The sequence below is a fragment of the Colletotrichum paranaense genome (genome assembly GCF_030867605.1).
Source record: "Colletotrichum paranaense strain IMI 384185 chromosome Unknown Scaffold_26.1, whole genome shotgun sequence".
NCBI classification, from domain to species: Eukaryota; Fungi; Ascomycota; class Sordariomycetes; order Glomerellales; family Glomerellaceae; genus Colletotrichum; species Colletotrichum paranaense.
Genome location: NW_026848984.1, coordinates 81,380 through 94,081, shown reverse-complemented (window position 1 = coordinate 94,081; position 12,702 = coordinate 81,380). Strand labels below are relative to the sequence as shown.

General features: G+C 55.9%; 4 protein-coding genes across 4 annotated transcripts; 2 read left to right on the top strand and 2 right to left on the bottom strand.

Annotated features, from left to right (window-relative positions):
• Positions 1 to 288: 288 nt before the first annotated feature.
• Positions 289 to 2,166, top strand: CPAR01_16530 (uncharacterized protein; the record flags this gene model as incomplete). The annotated part of the gene is made up of 1 exon (XM_060500775.1): positions 289 to 2,166. The coding sequence occupies one exon, from the start codon at positions 289 to 291 to the stop codon at positions 2,164 to 2,166; it is 1,878 nt and encodes a 625-aa protein (XP_060340484.1).
• Positions 2,167 to 2,777: 611 nt separating this feature from the next.
• On the bottom strand, positions 2,778 to 5,010 carry CPAR01_16529 (uncharacterized protein; the record flags this gene model as incomplete). The annotated part of the gene is made up of 3 exons (XM_060500774.1): positions 2,778 to 2,897; positions 2,954 to 3,499; positions 3,550 to 5,010. The coding sequence occupies 3 exons, from the start codon at positions 5,008 to 5,010 to the stop codon at positions 2,778 to 2,780; spliced, it is 2,127 nt and encodes a 708-aa protein (XP_060340483.1).
• A 1,942-nt stretch (positions 5,011 to 6,952) lies between these two features.
• CPAR01_16528 (uncharacterized protein) lies at positions 6,953 to 9,301 on the top strand (the record flags this gene model as incomplete). Its single annotated transcript, XM_060500773.1, has 1 exon — positions 6,953 to 9,301. The coding sequence occupies one exon, from the start codon at positions 6,953 to 6,955 to the stop codon at positions 9,299 to 9,301; it is 2,349 nt and encodes a 782-aa protein (XP_060340482.1).
• Positions 9,302 to 10,145: 844 nt separating this feature from the next.
• CPAR01_16527 (uncharacterized protein) lies at positions 10,146 to 12,439 on the bottom strand (the record flags this gene model as incomplete). The annotated part of the gene is made up of 3 exons (XM_060500772.1): positions 10,146 to 11,742; positions 12,052 to 12,075; positions 12,417 to 12,439. 3 exons carry the CDS (start codon positions 12,437 to 12,439, stop codon positions 10,146 to 10,148), a joined length of 1,644 nt encoding a protein of 547 aa, XP_060340481.1.
• Positions 12,440 to 12,702: the final 263 nt, after the last annotated feature.

The window sequence follows — 12,702 nt, the reverse complement described above, 5'->3', positions numbered from 1 at the left end:
ACCCACTTAATCGTAAAGCAGCCTCCAAAAGTTTGGCGCGGCTGTCACGTATCGCCAGTCGCCTCCAGAAGGCTGTTCAGCATTTGACGCCCATCAACATCTGTTCCATCGCATTCTACTTCTCCAGTCCACTTCTGCGCGCCTGCAGCACCACCGCCGTTTTGCTTTCCCACAAAGCATGCGCCCTCGCATCGATCCGAGAAGATTTACCATAGCCGCAGTGGTCTGCTACGTCGTAACACAAGCTACACCAAAAGCGTTCAGCTCCACGGCGCAACTCGATTCAAGATGGCGGCCCCAAAGATGACCAAGAACCAGATGCGGAGGGCGAAGAAGAAGGAGCAGAAGAAGGCTCAGACAGAGGTGCGTTTCCCGTTCGATGTCGGTGCATGCGCGCGTAATACTGACGTAGAGGACAATCAGGTCGCGTCAAACACTCCCGAGGTCAAAGACGACGAGAAGAAGCCTGAAGAGACTGAGGCAACACAAGAAACAAATGGCAACGACCTCGAGGTTAAGAACGAGTCCGAGACCAACGCCAAGGTCGAAGCCGACGGCCCTGCCGACGATGATTTCAACTTTGACGATGAGAGGTTTGCCGCATTCAAGGATATCTTTTCAAAATTCGGCGTCGCGATAGACGAGGACGAAGTTTCAAAGGAGGCCAATGCAGGAAACACAGGCGAGGTAATATGGGACGAGGACGATATTCCCAGCGAGGACGAGGAGGCATCAGGACAGACGAAGCTCTCCAAGAAGAAGAGAAAGCAGCTCAACAAGCTTTCTATTGCGGAACTGAAGGCTTTAGTCAAGATACCCGATGTTGTCGAGTGGCAGGACACCTCAGCCACAGATCCCCGCCTTCTCGTGCAGATCAAAGCTCAAAGAAACGTGGTGCCCGTTCCTGGCCACTGGGCGCTCAAGAGGGAGTACCTTTCCTCAAAGCGAGGTATCGAGAAGCCGCCTTTCCGGTTACCAAAGTTTATCGCCGAGACGGGCATTACGGAAATGCGCGATGCTGTTCTCGAAAAGCAAGAGCAGCAATCTCTGAAGCAAAAGCAACGTGAGCGTGTCGCTCCCAAGATGGGCAAACTGGACATCGACTACCAGAAGCTCTACGATGCGTTCTTCCGTTTCCAGACCAAGCCGGAGCTCACGCGCTTCGGCGAGGTGTACTACGAGGGCAAGGAGAGCGAGGTTGATTTCCAGCACTTCCGGCCGGGCGACCTGACCGAAGCCACAAAGGAGGCCTTGGGTATGCCGCCAGGCGCACCTCCACCATGGCTCATCAACCAGCAGCGATTCGGCCCGCCTCCATCATATCCCACTCTCAAGATCCCAGGACTCAACGCTCCGCCGCCACCAGGCGGTTCGTGGGGTTTCCATCCCGGTGGCTGGGGCAAGCCCCCCGTCGACGAGTTCAACCGCCCCTTATACGGAGGTGACGTTTTCGGCCTCACAAACCAGGCTGGCGCACAAATCGCACCACCCGTCGCTGCGCCCCTGGCCACCGGCGAGCCCGTCGAGAAGACTCTCTGGGGTGAGCTGCAACCCCGCGACGAGGAGTCCGAAGAGGAAGACTCGGAAGAGGAATCCGACGAGGAGGAGGAGGAAGACGAGGACGGCCCCGGCGGCGGCCTCGCCTCGCCGAGCGGCATCGAGACCTCGGGCGGCATGGTCTCGTCCGTACCGACGGATTACCCGGGCCACGGCGTCGAGACCTCGGTGGCGGGCGAGATGGACCTGCGCAAGCAGCGCCGCGGCTTCGACACGGAGGAGAGCTCGCACCCGCGCTCGGCGTACCAGGTCATCCCCGAGCGGCAGCAGCGCACCGAGGGCTTCTTTGGCAGCGACAGGGTGTACGACCTCAACCAGCAAAAGGCAAACATGCCCGTGCTCGGCCAGGAGGACGACAGCCGCAAGCGCAAGAAGCCCGGCGACGTGGACGTCGCGCTCGACCCGGACGCGCTGCTCAACAACGACGGCATCAGCAAGGACGAGGTGCGGCGGCGGTTCGAGGAGGGTAAGCGCGAGGAGGGGCTGGGTGCCAAGTGGGCGTACGAGGAGGATCTATCCGAGATGATTGCGCAGGAGTCGCGCAAGAGGCAAAAGGTGGACGAGAAGCGCAACGACGAGAAGAAGAAGCAGAGCAAGTACAGGTTCTAAGTGACTTGGAAGCTTGGTGGCTGGCTGAATTCTCTTGTCGAGAAGGCAAATATGAGAGAGAGAGAGAGAGAGAGAGAGAGAGAGAGAGAGAGGGGGGGGGGGGGGGGGGGGGGAGAAATGTAATGGTATCCTTATGGTTTTCAATGTTGCAAAAGGGGCACCGGCGCCGGGTTGGGCATACAGAAATTCTAACCGTTGTTTTTTTGCTATTTGATGATTCCGCGCATACACGTGTTGGTCTTGGTATCTCGAATAGATTGCTCCATAAAAACAGAACAAACAGAACAACTTCGGTCGTCAGGAGGCCATTTACTCGTCATTTCAAAGTGAGATTCAATTAGTATAGTTTCATGCCTGGTGCCTCTAGAATCCCGTCTCTATCGGCCGCCCCGATGATGATGCGACGCCGTTTGCCCCATGCAGGTAGATGCCATCCGCTTTGTTTGTCGAAATGGAAAATGATGAGCTTCTTCTCTCTTGGCTTCTTTCTTCCCCTCATACACTTCTCCGTTCCCCCTCCCCCAATCTTTCTCTCGTCCCTCGAGTTGACGGGTTGTTACTATACACTTATACGTCTTGCTTCCACGGCTGACGGTGGCCGGGAGTCCCTCTTACGTCCGCTCTGCTGCTTGTGTGTCAAAGCACTCATTGCAAACCCAATCCGGGTCATCGACGCTCATCTTTGCGTTCTCGCTGATGCAATCCGAGTGGTAAAGCCGTTTTGAGCATTTCTGTAGACAAGGTTAGCTGGCGTCGTTTGTGATGTTACTCAGGGGTCACCACTCACCAGGTTGGTACACAGGAGGAGCCTCGGCCCCAGAACAGTCAGCCCACACACCAAGCAGCCACCGGCACTCTTGCGGATGTGAGGCCCCTGAGGCGACCCCTTGGGTACCAGCGTCGGATATTCCCCGGTCTTGATGCCAAGTTTCGCCTTGCGCGTTGCAATGTGGTCGAGGGCCTCCACGACGGTGCCGTGGTCGAGACTACTTCGCGCCAACAGGTATGTAAAATGCTTGCCAAACTCGGTCATACGAGAAGGCGAGGAGAGGAGCCATTCCGACTTGAGCCTCACAAAGCTCAGCCAGGCCGCGGGGAAGTATATGCTGGACGAGAGGCGCTTGGTGAGCATGAACTTGTCCCACTCCTGCATGTACTCCCTTTCATCCGGTGGGACATCAGAGAAGTCCGCTAAGGCATCACGATGCCATTGGATGAGCCATTGATCGCTAGCGGGGGGCTTCTTGTATTCGGTGCCTGGTTGTAATGTGGCCCTAGTGATAGGGTCGTAGAGCGTCTGTCCAATATCTGGCAGAAGCACTGTCGAGCGTGTCTATACAGAGTCAGTAACGTTCTTGTGGGAGGATTTGCGAGAGAGCGAACCTGCGCAGGTTTGGCGAGCGGTTGTTTGCTGCCACGACCTACTGGTTGGGGTCCAGGTGTGCTTTGGTCTTCGGTACCAAAGCGTGATGTTAAGAATGAAATATTGCCATCTGCGAACTGATCCAAATCGAACGCCTTTGTAGGTCTTCTAAGGGCAAATGGCTCCGGACCAAATGTGTAAGACTCATAGCGGTGTGCTACCTCAAACTCGGCGCCTTTCGCGCGAGACTGCGGCCGGAACTCATACTGGTCGTGTTGACTGATGAGATGAACCTGTAGCTGAGGCAGCGAGCTATGTGGCATGCCGCACGTGACGCAGCGGAAGGAATCCAGACAGACTTTCTCGCTGGGTAGGTGATAGGTGACAGTCCCCTCTTCAACGGCATTCGCGGCACCGCGTTTCTTCCGCTTCTTGTCCCTGCCTTGAGCCTTGTCACTGAGGACTTTCAGGTTGTAGTTCTTGGTGGCGCCGCGCACTCTCAGCGACCGGTTAGGGGTGAGTTCTTCTTCGAGATCCTCGTCGATGTGGACATCCCCGTTCACCGCGCCATTTCTAGGAACCTTCACTGGAGTTCCTGGTGGACTTTCATATAATGGCTCCTGGCCGTAATCCGTGAGAAGTGAGTCCTGCGCGGCTAGCATGCCGGACACTGTGATGGAGGGCTCTGTGCCCGCTTCCACGGCCCGGATCTGGCCTGCCTCAAAGGCAGTCGTCCACTGCGCATCAATATCGATGACATGCTCTGTCGGGCCAAGGGACTGCGGTGTCTTCTTGACTTTGAGGTTTAGTAGTGCCTTCCTGCGTGTGAATAAATCTGACGATGCGGCAGCGAGGACCCAGTGTATGGCCTCGGTAGGGTTTGCATCATCAGCTGAAGAGTTGATGTTAATCGGAGGCCAAAAGGTTGGGCCGGCAGCTTCGAGCTCGACACAGAGACGGTAAGAATCAGCCAAGTCAAAGGAGCCGTTGTCGTCGCGGTTGATGCGCATGCTGTCTTCCGGGATATAGAACGGTCGTTGCAGGCAGATGCGCGCCATCCGGTTTGGGCCGCCAGGGTCCTTGAAAGACCTGATATCGCACAGCTGGCTGTTGCAGTAGAGCAAGACCTCACCAGCTTTGGTGACATGCGACAGCGAAACCTTGCATCGGGCTTTCAGGTTCACGACATCGTCGGAAGGAGCCAGGGATATTCTTTTGGAGGCCCTGTGGAAGATCCTGTTGACCTGAACACGGAGGTTGCGCTGCAGGTCGCCAACATCTCGCGCCTGAAATATTTGGTCGGCGAGCTGATGATCGGCATCCATGCGACGGCGCTTGTTGGGGCGGACCTCATGATGACCGTTGGAAACATCTCCGGAAGCAGCGGCCTTGGAAGCCGAAGACTGGGTGTTGCCCATGCCTTGCAAGATGTTCCTCTGGAGAAAAGGGGTACTGCGCTGGCGCCGCGAGTGAAGCGTCATAGCTGGTGAAGGGGGACCATGAGAGGTTTATAGAGATAGTCCCGCTTGGTGCTTCCCAGAAAGGCTAAATGAAGACCGTAAGCCTTCGAATCTACCCTGAGTGTGGTTGCCCCTTACTTCGCAAAGTCCACTTCAACGTGGTGAGCCAGAGTGGAAAGATGTCTGGTCTCGATGCTCATTGAAGGCCTGTGAGTGAGAGGCCGAGTCTCACGAGAAAGGGGCAGTGAGGTTGCGCCTCACCGTTGTCTCCTTTCTGGCGTCTTGAAGGAGAAAATGCAGAGTGGCGGGCTGCACAATCCGGATAAGGCGCAAGTCAAGTCTAGAATTTTTGTGCCAGACCTGAGCCAAAGAGGTGTCGTGGTGACTCGTGAGCAATGCGACAGGAGGGCCGAGACAATGAGTGGGACCCAAGGAACGAGACGCGACCGCGACTGCGACTCGGGTCTTGGTCAGGGAAAAAGGAAAAGAAGCCCGGGCGGTAGGCTGCTTGGACAAAAAAGAGAAAATCGAGCCTAAAATATGACGGACTGCAAGACTAGAAAACCATGTTCTAGCTTTGGCTGAAGAAAGGCGGCGCGTTCCTGACGGTCAAGAGTGGTGGCGCTGGGCGATGACAATAACAGGAACAGGCTGTGATAGAGCGGGAGTGGAAGCGCGTCGTTGTCGATGGCTCAAAAAACGTGGACGGCAATCCACCCCCGGAGCAATTGAATTTTGGAGGTGGACCGGGGGGGCTTCCAGCAAACGTGTTTGTCACTGGCCATTGTTGCCAGGCTCCCATGCCCCCTAACTACCCGTGAAACTAACTGCCCTGGGCAAGGGGCCACCACAGCACTTGCTCGATGTACTTGTAGGTGTCTTCTACTGTGCTTAGTGCCTGCTCTGTTTGGCTTTAGGCTTCTGGCTACAGATACCAGCAAAACATGTTCATGATTGGTCAATATTCTCTGCTAGTGGGTCCTTTCTCTCCAGGCGAAGCGGAAAGCACCCGACTGCGCAGATGCTCGCCCCGACACCCAAATCAAGTTGGTCCTGCTTTCCCGAGTATGGAACCCTGTCTCGAATTTCTCGAACAAATATTTCTGTTTCCTTCAGGCCAACTTGCACTTGAACATGACATGATGTTTTCCTCCAGAGCTAGAGCTGCCATCCGCAAGGCAACTCGGCGCAAAGCAAACGACGGCCAATCTTTGCCTCGCCGGCCAGGATCTACTTGCTCCTATCCAAATTCCGGTCATTCCGCACTTTAGCATTCTTTGTGTCGATGCTGTTACGCTTGGGAAACCTGATGCTGCCAAACTGCGAGCAAACTCACTCTCAAAGTTGGAGAGATCGAGGACTTCCACTTGCCTGCTCTTTTTTTTCCTCATCTTTCCTTTCTCTTCAGGTGCACAGGCCATGTGTTTGCGGGGGTCATTGACAAGCGTCTACTGCAGCCCACGGCAGCCTTGAGGTGTCCCAAGACGCTAGTGCAAGGCTGACAGCTCTGCCCGTTGGTGGTTCAGTGAGGTGACTGTTGCGCGCACCTGCCCCACCAACTCCAACTCACTTGCAAAGGTGTGAACCTTCCTCCACGAGTCTCTCCAAATACCTTACCTTACACTTTCCTTCTACACAAGTGTGTCGTTTTGCGCACTTAATTCTTCCTCCATCTCCTATTACATGTTGCATGAGTGAATCGCTTCTGCAGCGTGCCGTCGTACTTGTTAATAACGGACTTCCGGCCGCTGGCGCATAACTGTCGCAAACGTCATCACTCGACAGCTTCAATCAGCATGCGCTAAGTTTGGTGTGCAACTCGACACTCTTCTGACTGGTTACATCACCGGACGGCTCTACGGATAGTTTGAGCACAGGTTAGTCACCAAGTCCAAGACAGCCTCTATTGGAACATTCCCTAAGATGCGACTCCTATCGATGCAGGGCACACCACTACTGCACCATGGCGTCTAAGCGGCAAACCACAGCCTCGAGGCCTCGTCGCGACTCAGCGAACGCTACAGGTTCCCAATCTACTGCCAAAGATCGAATGCGAGTTACCAAGGCTGGAGCCCAAACGTCCCCGAATAAGCTCACCGATGGTCTCCGATCTAAAACTCGATCCTCGACTCGCTCCCACATTCAGTCATATGTTGGCATGGAAAGCTCTGATGAGGAAGACTCCATTGCGGATGAATCCGAAGATTTTGAAGAATCACCACGCACCTCACGCAAGAGTCCCCGAAAGACGCCGACCAAGGCTAGCGATGGAAGAGGGGTTAGCCGGGCCGGCACTAAACGCAAGTCGACCACCACTGCGCGAGACTCTGCCCCTAAGAGAGGTCGAGGTCGGCCTCGCAAAGTGGAGGCTTCACCGCGGAAAGCCAAGCACGACTCCTCGGACGAATCCGAAGATAATGGGTTCGAAGACGAACTCTCAGATGCCAAACCTACCCCAAAGACCACTCCGGCTAAGCCACGAGGGAGGCCCCCGAAAAATAAGGTGGATATCGACATGAAGACTACAAGCCCTATCATTCCAAACTGGCTCGACCCTCAAATTGCGCATTCAATCTGGGTTCAGATATTTCAATTCGCGGCGATTTCAGGCGATGAGCAGGATTCATTAGACGTCAACTGGATCCTCCATACGGCCAGGACGTGCAGGCAGTTCGCTGATCCGGCATTGACCGTCCTATATAAATGTCCACCAGTACGGGACGAGACCAAAGCATATGGGCTTGCGGAATTGCTCGAGAAGCCGCCATCGCAGACTACATTCAACTATAGAGCGAAAATCGAGGCCCTCCACATCGACGTCAGACTGGTGTCTTTACGAGGCCTGACATCGCCACTGAAGCTGATGCAGAACTTGCCACGTCTCAAAGAGGTCCTACTCATGCATGGGTATGACCAGGCCCCTTTCCGAAAGCTGAAGGAATCCATCAAGTGGACTTATCCTGACGAGCTCTTTGAGGCATTTGAGGTGTCTCCTACTGCAGCTGCTGAAGCTGGGGAAAAGACTGCAATAACACGGCTCCAAAGCTGGCAGTGGAGCTCCAGGCTGATGGACAAGAACTGGGATGCGAGCCTTGCGAGACTTCAAGAAGTTCACCAGATGCCGAGCTTCGTCTCTTTACGGAAACTCAAGTTTGTGAACTACCAGATGCCGTCCATCAGACTGGACAAAGATCCCGAGACCAATCCCGAATTGCTTGCCGAAGATCAGAAGTCTGTGAGCCTGCTTGCGAACTCTATTCTTGCTCTTCCCAATCTCGACGATCTGGTCTTCGAATCGTCGACAATCATTACTACCTCACTATTTCCCTTGCTCCCAGCAAGGCTGAGACGCCTAGAGCTAGTAAACTGCGCGGAAGTCATTGCCGACGATTTCAGCTTGTTTCTGGTCACGAAAGGACATCAGTTGCAGTCGCTTGTGTTGAATCACAACCGTTCACTGAACCTGTCCTTCCTTACGGTGCTGGGAACTGCGTGTCCGCACCTTAAGGAGCTGCGTATGAACCTACAGTACTTCAGCTTATTGGAATCGAGTAACGATCGACTTCCCTCCTACGATACGCTATTGCTGCCGAATGAGGTTCCTAGCTGGCCAGCATCTTTGCAAGTGGTTCATCTGGAGAATCTTCGTCACTGGAGTTCCGGCGCAGCTGATACTGCGGTTGCTGAGGCCTTTCTTCAATCATTGATTGATAGCGCTGAAGAGCTACCGGATCTCAGACACATCTCCATCAAGGCAATGCTCAGCATTTCCTGGCGATCACGCGTGGAACTCCGAAAGTCGTGGCAGGAGAAGTTTGAAAAGATCTTCCTTCGACAAAGCCCCGATCCAAAACCACACTTCACCCTGCAGAAACCGTTGCCCGTCGAGTCATCTCCCCTGGTCTTTGGGAAGCGGAAGTCCAAGAAACCTGCCGCAGAGCCATCCCGGCGGAGCAAACGAGTTGTGTCCCATGCTTCGGGTACCTCTTCTCGCGCTAGCAGCACGTCGAGAGGGCTTCGTGGCCAGCAGCTGCAGCCCAAGTCGTACGCGGAGCCTGACAGCGACGAATTCGACTCTGAAAACGATGTCGATATGGAAGAACCCGGAGAAGAATCCAATAAGGGCGAGACCGACGAAGCCTCTGAAGAAGCAGCGGCAGACATATTTGTACAAGGCATGTGCAACGTTGTCGATATCCACATCGACAACCAAAAGCCTCGGGAGCATCAGTATAGCATGGATGACTTCCTGAACGACGAACGCGACTTTGAGGTCGATGACGAATGGGATAGCGATATGGACTACGCGTAGGATTGATTGTTTCTTCGTTTCCCTTTCCTTGTCGGCGAGAGGTACTCGCGTGACCTTTTTTTTTCATTTTGGCTTTCTCAGAGAAGCACTGAGGACGATGCAATTTCCCTCAGATATTGTATAATATGACAACTTGGCCGTCTTCTACACACACGAGCCCATGGCTCGATACCATGGAAGACGAGACGACGAGATAGGCTATGGTTTGGCTTCGGAACATAGGGAAGGGCTTGACTGGAACTCGCTTGGTTGGCCAGCATGGGTTTACGGAAACGGGTATGGATTATGGATATGAAATGACGGGCTAGGCTGAAGGCCATGAAAGAGGCAATTTGGGGTCATCACAGGTGGCCTACCTTACCTTGTTATGAGGTACCTCAGATCATGGCTTCTTCTATACCATGCAGCACAGAAGAAGCAGTAAACAGTTGCTCAATGGAAAAAAATGGAGAAAAAAAAATTGGCTTGCCAATGCAGGCTCACTTCTTCTTCTTGACCTCGGAGGTGCCCAATACGCCGCGCGTTAACTTTCCTCCTCGCAACTCGAGGCACAGAGAGCACGTACTCAGATGCCCACTTGATTTCTTGTATTTTCCTACACGTAATAGAGCAAAAGCAAGAAAAGGGGGAGGCAAGGGTATGTGCCTCTCCGACTAACAGATAATTGTAGTAGTAGTACATCTTCATCGCCGCTGTAAAAGGGGGAGAGGAAAAAAAGAAAACAAGAGTCAACAAACCCTTTCCCCCGTCTCCGATCCCACCAAAATCGCAACACAAAAGCCCCATGCCTTTCCTTCTACATCCCTCTCAATGTACTCTACCACGTGACGGTGCTTGCTCCCACCTAGAACGCGGCACCGCCCATGCCTTCACCAGCCAAGCTCTTCAAGCTCTGCTCGCTCACGTCTACCCTCGTCTTCCACGCCTTGGACTCCATCTCGAGCTTGTCCCACATCTGGAGGCTCTGCCGCAACTTATCCTGCTTCGCGTCCAGCTCTGCGCGGGCCTTTTCCTCCTCCGCCTTGAGTTTCTTGTAGTGCGGCTCAATGTCCCTCGTGATGCCCGTCGTCGTCGGGAGCAAGGAAGGGTCGATCTTGCCGCCGGGGATGATGGGCGGCAAGGTCGCAAGCATGCTCTGCGCGAGCGTCAGGCGGACGTTCCCGGGGCCGCCGTGCTGCGAGGAGGGGCCGGTAGGGGGGTTGAAGGCTTTGGGTGCTGACGATGTGCTCAAAGGTGTTGTGTTGGAGGGGTTGGCGCGTGGACCGGTTGGGATGCTGGAAGGTCCGTTGCCAATGGCAGAGGGGGATGTCGTGGGGGCAGGGGCCTGTCGAGGGGATGGACCAGACCACGAGCCTCGTCCACCGCGGGCGCTGTATCCGCCGCCCCTGGCCGGAGCTACGTAGCCTCGGGGGCCGGCCGGTGGGATTGTCGGGCTAACGGCGTCTGCGCGCGAGGGTGGCACGCTCGGGGTCGGCGGGTGTCTAGGTGGCTGGACAGCTGGTGAGCTGGCGGGCGCAGTGAAGTTTCGGGTCGCGGCAGGGCCGGTTGGAGGAGCACGTAAAGCGGCGGGGCCTCGAGGTGGTGTCTTTGCGGCCGGCGGGGCCGGCTCTTGGGGGGCGGCGATCGCGGAGGCGGCGGAAACGGCGGCGTTTGCGGTGGCGTTTGCGGCAGGCTTGGGTGCTTCGCGAATCGTCGTCGTCATCGTGGAGGACGATGATGCAGCAGAAGCACCGGTCTGAAGCGGTGTAGGTTCCCGCTCTCGCTCTCGCTGCTGCTCCCGCTCGACTCGCTCGACACGCTCCCCACGCTCCCTCGATTGCGGCCGCGAACGTGCTCGGGTGGAAGGAGGAGGATGCGGTGACGACTTGCCTGAAGCTGATCGAGACGTGATCGCTGACGAGATGCCAGAATCTCGGGGCGGCGAGGCCCGTCTGTAAGAGGATCCTACGTATCTCTCGCCCCCACCGCCGCGGCGGCTCGTACTGCGAGACCGTGGACGGTAGTTGCCACGAGATGCCGGCGCAGGCGACCGCCGGGGTGGACTTCTATCCCTAGGACCTCTGTCGCGGCCGTATGGCGAACGCGACCGACGTCTAAAAGGTAATGAGACCGTAGTCTGCGCAAAGGGGGGCAACGAACGGTACCTGTCGTCCCGCCGATCAAAGTCCCTGTCTCTGTCCCTCTCACGCTCTCTGTCTCTGTTGTCGCGGCGCGGCGGCGATCTGGCTCGATCGCTTCTCTCATCTCGGATGGCTGGAGATCTTCCAATGGGACTGCGGCGCCTTGACGGGCTACGTCTCGGCGAGGGCCGTCTCACCGGAGGAGGGCTTCGAGTCCTGTCTCGTCTGCGCCATGTGTCGCTCTGAGGGCGCGGGTCTCTATCACGGGACCGGTCACGTCGGTAACGCTCAGCACTGCGCGAGCGGCGGCGCGCAGGAGACCTTCCCGGGACATAGCTATCCGAGGTCAATGGCGGCGTACGGGCGCGGTCTCTGTCGCGGTCTCTTGATCTCGGGCGATCTCTGGTGTCTCTGGTATCTCTATCTCGGTCTCGGTCTCTGTCGCGGTCGCGAGATCTTGGCCGGTCTCTGTCTCTGTCACGATCACGATCGCGATCGCGGTCGCGGTCACGATCTCTATCTCGGTCTCGTTCGCGGTCTCTCAGTGGGCTTCGGGCTCGTCGAGGGGAGCGGTCGCCGCCGCCACCTCCACCTCTAGGGAAGGGTCTCCAGGACTCGCCAGCGCCATACCTAGTGACCTCGCCGTCCTCGTACCTAGGATGTTTCGTCAGTTGGTTCCATTGAGAATGGCTCGACGCAGTCGGAAGGCTGGGCAATGATGATTCAGTGCAAAAGGGACATCGCTCTATGCTAGCCTGCGAAGACGTGTGATCGCCGTACAGGTCCGCGGTCCGAGAAGGGTCCGTGACAGGTACCAAGCTGGAAAGCAAGCGATACACTGATCATCGGTGCCGCGGGGTTCCAGTTCCTGTGAGCGATACTCCGGTACGAAGTAATCGTGGAATATGCCAAACTCGATCAGGCAGGTCCTCGATGAGCCCGGGATGAACTGGTGGGAAAGACAACAGGAGCTGCCAACAGCTAACATCACTTACCTGCTTCTCCGATCGCGATCCATATCTGTTCGTGTCGTGTAGCCTGCAGATCGACCGAAGACAACGCTCGTAACAAAAACCTCCTGACGATGGGGGGTCGTAGATCTTTGCTTTGCGCGCGCGCGCGATAGGTTGTTGGATTGGGAAGGTTGATGGGTCAGCTAGAATGCGCGCCAACGCCAGACGTCAATCGTCCTTGGATGGAGCAGCAGGGTTCCTAAGGATGCAAGCAGCAAAAAGCGTCCGAGGATTGGGAGCCGGCCCCCCTGAAAACCAGAGGGTACCC